The following is a 6,260-nucleotide window of genomic DNA, read 5'->3' as shown; positions in this document are numbered from 1 at the left end:
TGGTTAAGAAAAAGCACTGCCAATGTAAACATGGCTAGTAGGTCCAGCAACCTATGATTTCTCCCTTTATATCAGAACAATGTCAATTTAAAAATGTATGCATTGTAAAGGATGAGAAAAGACAGAAAACAGGAACTTCCAGGGCTTTACAGTTAACACTGATAGTACATGAAAATAACAAATATGTATGAAAATGTCATATGTATATGGAACACTTTATTAACACAGCTCATCCAATTTTTTTGTTGAATTCTGCTTTTAAAAAATTATTTTACTTTCAGTTCTGGGATACATGTGCAGAACCTGTAGGTTTGTTATATAGGTATACATGTGCCATGGTAGTTTGCTGTACCTGTCAACCTGCATTTAGGTTTTAAGCCCTGCAAGCATTAGGTATTTGTCCTAATGCTCTCCCTCCTCTTGACCCCAGTCGCCCTGGCCGACAGGCCCTGGTGTGTGATGTTCCCCTCCCTGTGTTCTCATTGTACAACTCCCACTTACGAGTGAGAAAATGTGGTGTTTGGTTTTCTGTTCCTGTGTTGGTTTGCTGAGAATGATGGCTTTCAGCTATATCCATTTCCCTGCAAAGGACATGAACTCATTTGTTTTCATAGCTGCGTAGTATTCCATGGTGTGAACGTGCCACATTTTCTTTGTCTATCATTGATGGGCATTTGGTTTGGTTCCAAGTCTTTGCCACTGTAACATTATCTGAAAAGCGTGACTTTAATTTTATGACTGTTAGGTGTTATGCCTCGTCTTTTTTTGCCCCACACATCACTGAAACAAATTGTCTGAAAATGCTAAAATAAGTAAAATGTATGGCATGCTTTCTTACTTTGTATCCTGTACCAGAATAATTTAAAAATACAAAAGTTGAAAATGATTTTATTAGTTTTTCATGCATAAATCCAAACATACATTTTTCTTTAAAAAATTCTACCAACATATTTAAAATATTTCCCTTAAAAACATCATCCAAAATGTATTTTAATTTTTATGAATGTTAGGTGTTAGGCCTTTTCTTTAAAACTTTCCTTTTTTATCCCATGCTTACACCAAAACCAAATTATTTAATAAATAAATTGTGGCATGTTTTCTTACCTCCTTTGTATCCTGTTATAAAATATTTTACAACTATGAAAATTGAAAAATTAACTTTATTGGTTTTGCTGCATATAACTGCCTAATAGTTTAAGAGAACTAATCTATAATATTAAGGCATTTTGTTATTTCAATATAGAGGGCTAAAAATATAAGGGTATTATAAAAACCCCAAGATGACTCATTTAAAGTAGATGTACATTAAAATATTATAGATCTGGCATATTTTGTATTTATAAAGCTGACAAAAAGAATGTTTATCTTTGGATTTGGCAAGAATATCTTCCAGATAACTATCTGTCACTTTTCAAAGCATTGTTATTGGGTAGGGTTTTGTTAGGGGAGAGGACTTAGAAAACATGACTTTCGTCATCCAAAACCAAAAATAAATGAGTGCTTAAAAATGTTATTTAGGAAGATAGTGGCCAGAAATAAAGACCATGACCAACAAGCTTTGGGGCCATCAAGATGAAAAGACCTTTGCTTTATTCAAGATCTAGGATCTGAAAATCTCACTTGATAAATTTAACTGGATTTTTCTTTTCTGATTATGTTTAATCCCAAACTTTGGTTGTATACCATAGCAATTTCTATTTTATCTAGATGTTAAAAGAAAAACCACTGGAATCTAAAGAGAGATTAATAACCTCTTGAGCTTAGGCGGAGAACTATCCAGTGGCAAATATGTATCTAGTGGGGTAAATACATCTCAAGAGATTCAATACATGACAAAACAAGGTGATTTTAAAAACGCTTTAACCTGAAATTATAAAAAAAAGTTATTAAAATGTATTAAATATCTTTCTTAGGGGCTGGTAAAAGAAAAAAACACCTTAACAGACACATGGTTACAATTTCCTCAGAGAGGTAAAGAGGTTGTGACCAGTATCAGCATCTTAAGGATGTCATTTCAGAGCTTGAATTCTTCTGCTCCAAGTAGTTCAAAGAGTTTGAGTGGGTATACCCTGGTACTAGAGAAAATTTGGAGCAATTTACCTAGTTAGTTGAAAAAGGACTTACATACCCTTGATTTATTCATTGTTCTTTTACATATATTTTTCTTTAAAACTCTGAAAGGAACATTTGCTTATGCCGTATGATGCGAATGATTTAATAATTTATATGACGAGCTTAATATGGCTGACATTCAATGAACAAAATTGTAATTTAGTAATCAGAAAAACTTCCAATCCATTTTTATCTTATTTCTAAGTGTCTCTTAATAAGCTTGTGATTTTTATTAATGTAAATAAGCCAAAGAGTGATTGTTTTTGACACACTGCATTGTACCATCGCGTAATGGGTAGTCTCCTTCTCAGTTAACTTTCAATACTCTGTACACACTATTCTGAAATACTGTGGTGAAGTAAGGCCTCGCATCGTTGAGCAGGACGCTACATAATGGGGGGTTAGCTGCATTGGTAGGGTCTTCCACATCCCAGATTTCAAGCATACTGCAACCAGGCCTGAAAAAATGATAGACATATTTCTATCGATATTAGAAATGTATTCCTGCCTAGAGAAAACAGATGCATAACAAAACATATCCTAGATTTTCAGAGACAAATTTATTTAATAAGTTAAATTTTTTAAAGCATCATTTCAAACAACGTAATTTCAATGTTTAGAAATTTTAAAAGCAGAATAAACTTAAGTATGTTGCATTTTCACATCTCATTAACTAAAAGACATATCCTAATAATAAAATTCAACATACATTCATAAATATATATTTAAAAATTCACTTTCCAGATGAAACAAATGAAAAGTTTTCCAAGTGCCATCACCATCTAGACATAAGGCCTATTTGTAGTAAAATAAGACAAATCAAAGGAAACCTAATTGAATTCCTGATTAATTTCATATTTTTTAGCATGAAGTGCCTTGGATTAGCATAAAATCATCCAAGGCAGGGATAGGAGACTCATGCCAATTTGTTTTCTTCAATGCTTTCTCATTTTGGGTCACTCTATGACTGGGCTAAAAGAAACACTATTCCTCCCTAGAGAGTAATCCTGCATGACAGTCATTAAAGGGAAGGAGTCAGGCAAAATCGATTTCTTTTTTTTTCTATTTATTTTTAATTGCATTTTAGGTTTTGGGGTAAATGTGAAGAACATGCAAGATTGTTGCATAGGTACACACATGGCAGCGTGATTTGCTGCCTTCCTCCCCTTCACCTATATCTGGCATTTCTCCCCATGCTATCTCTCCCCAACTCCCCACCCGCCGCTGCCCCTTCCCTATTTCCCCCCAGCAGTAAAATTGATTTCTAAGTTTTTAACATCTATAGTAAACTATATGTTATGGACAATAAAAGTCACTTATTTTATGTGTGAAGTGTGACAGGTAGGGGCAAATATGTATAGATGTATAAGCACTACCATAATATACAAAAAATTTCCGTCACCCCAACATGTTCCCTTGTGCCCTTTTGCAATCTGTCACCTTTCCCAAACATGGCTCCAGGCAGCTACTGTGCTCTCTGCACTATAGTTTTGCTTTTCCTAGAATTTCATATAAATATATTATGGAGTCTTTCCATTTTTTGGCTTCTTTACATTAGCATGTTTTTCATATTCAGACTTGAGACATAGTTTCTACAACTTCTGTTGTGGTTCAGCAGTTTTTTTGTTGCTAAATAGTATTTCATTGTATATAGAGAACACAATTTGTTTATCCATTTGCAAGTTAATGAATATTTGAGAAGTTTTGAGTTTTTGGTGATCGTGGACAATGCCACTATGAACATTCATAGACAAGGCTTTTTGCTGGGTTTCATGGCTATGTAGGATTAAGTGTGGATTTATCTTTATAAGCAAGTTCAAAACTGTTTTTCAAAGTAGATGCTCCGTTTTCCATTTCCACTAACAATGCATGAGAGTTTAAGTTGCTCTACATCCTCACAAACACTAAAGAGTATTCGTTTTTGTAATTTTAATCATTGTAGTATGGTTATGGATGATTCAAAATAACTTCTTTGATGGAATGTCTATTCAAATATTTTGCCAGATTTTGTGTTCTTTCTTATTGAGGTATGAGAGTTCTTTGTATATTCTGGGTAAAAGTCTGCCAGATTTTTTTAGCAGATGTATTTAGGCATAATTGCTCAATAATTAATAAGCTGCACATATTTAGTAACTACTTTGATACATATTAACATATGTATATGCCTGTAATAGAGCAGTCACAATAAAAACCATGAACATATCCATCTCTCCCAAAAGTTTACTTCCACTCTTTTGTAATCCTACTTTCTTGTCCCAGACAACTCTCCTCTTGAGACAACCATTTATCTGCTATCACTATAGATTTGTTTGCATTTTCCAGAATTATTGCAGGCTTTCTTTTTTGTCTGGCTTCTTGTCTTGAGTAAAATTATTCTGAGATTCATCCATATTGCTGTATCAATAGTTCATTCATTTTTATTAGTGAGTAGTATTTACATTGTTTGGATATTCCAATAGTATGTTTATACATTCATCTGTTGATAAATACATGGGTTGTTTCCAATTTGGGGTGATTACAAAAAACAAGCTGCTACGAACATCTGTTTACAATTATTGGGATGGATGTATCGTTTCTTTTATCTTAATAAATATACATAAAAGTTGTATGTTTAACTTTTTAGAAAATTGCCAAACTGTCTTGCAGAGTGGTTTTACCATATTATTTTTTGCACCACTAGTGTATAAGAGTTCTAAGTCCTTCATAGTGTCAGCAGCACTTGGCATGATCAGTTTTTTTTTTTTCAATTATAGCTATTTTATTAAGTGTTTAGTGATATCTCACTGTAATTTTCATTTGCATTTCACAAATCACTAGTAATGTCAAGCATCTTTTTTGTGTGATTATTTGCCATCTGTATATTTTCTTTGTTGATGTGTCTGTCCAAGTATTTTGTTTGTTTATTTATTTATTTATTTATTTATTTATTTATTTATTTATTTATTTGGAGACAGGGTCTTGCTCTGTCAACCAGGCTGGGGTGCTGGAGTGCAGTGGCATGACCTTGGCTCACTGCAACCTCTGCCTCCCAGATTCAAGCAATTATCCTGCCTCAGCCTCCTGAGTAGCTGAGATTATAGGCGCTGACCATCAGGCCCGGCTAACTTTTTCTATTTACTTAGTAGAGTTGGGATATCACCATGTTGGCCAGGCTGGTCTCAAACTCCTGACCTCAGGTGATCCACCGCCTCAGCCTCCCTAAATCCTGGGATTACAGGCATGAGCCACCATGCCCGGCCTATTTTGTCCATTTTTAATTGGGTGGTTTTCTTATTATTGGGTTTTGAGAGTTCTTCATACATCTAGACAAAGTCCTTTATCAGACATAGGCTTTAAAAATATTTTCTCTCCAACTGTGGTTTATCTTTTAATTCTTCCTAACACTGTTTATTAAAAAGCAGAGGTTTAGAGTTTTAATGAAATCCTATTTATCAACGTGTTCTCTTATGGATCATGATTATGTTACTGTATCTGAGAAATCTTAGCCTAATACAAAGTTAAAATGGTTTTCTTCCATATTTTCGTGTAGAAATTTTATATTCCTAGATTCTTAGTAGCAAGTTACCTTCTACTCCTAGTTTTCTGACAGTCTTTAATCAGTTATGGATACTGAATTATGTCAAATACTTTTTCCTGAATGTACTGAGATGATCATGTGCTCTTCTTTTCCAGTTTGTTACGATGGTTAATTCACTTGGTTGATTTTCAAATAGACAACTTTGCATTCCTGCGAGAAAATCTACTTGAACATTATATGTGTTATCTTTATTTAATATATTGCTGGATTCATTTGTTGCAATTTTACTTAAAATTTCATGTATATGTTCATAAGAAATTTTGAGTGGTAGTTTCCTATTACTGTAATGTTTCTCTCATGTTGGTATCAGCATAATTCTGACCTCACAGAATCAGTTGGGAGGTAATCCCTCCTTTTGAATTTTCTGGAATAGTTTGTAGAATTGGAATTATTTCCAGTGAAGTCTTCAAGTTTTCTTTCTGACAATTCTTTTCACTACAAATATAATCTTATTAATAGATATAAGGTCATGTATAATAAGGTAATAGATACAAGATGTTTCCATTTCTTAAGTGAGCTTTGGTAGTTTCCACCTTTCATAAAACTTGTCCATTTTACCTATTTTGTCCTA

At 33.5% G+C, this 6,260-nt stretch overlaps 1 protein-coding gene across 7 annotated transcripts in view; it reads right to left on the bottom strand.

Moving 5' to 3' along the window:
- Positions 1 to 871: 871 nt before the first annotated feature.
- DPY19L2 (dpy-19 like 2) overlaps positions 872 to 6,260 on the bottom strand; it is a 107,736-nt gene continuing 102,347 nt past the window's right edge. For all 7 annotated transcript variants that reach the window (XM_074379833.1, XM_074379837.1, XM_074379832.1 and 4 more), the window contains one exon: positions 872 to 2,570. In XM_074379833.1, coding sequence (XP_074235934.1) covers positions 2,420 to 2,570 — 151 coding nt within the window. In that variant the 3' untranslated portion in view covers positions 872 to 2,419. The remainder of the gene's footprint in view (positions 2,571 to 6,260) is intronic.

The sequence above is a fragment of the Saimiri boliviensis genome, chromosome 10 (genome assembly GCF_048565385.1).
Source record: "Saimiri boliviensis isolate mSaiBol1 chromosome 10, mSaiBol1.pri, whole genome shotgun sequence".
NCBI classification, from domain to species: domain Eukaryota; kingdom Metazoa; phylum Chordata; class Mammalia; order Primates; family Cebidae; genus Saimiri; species Saimiri boliviensis.
Note: the sequence above shows the minus strand (reverse complement) of the source record. Positions and strands in the feature narration are given on the sequence as shown.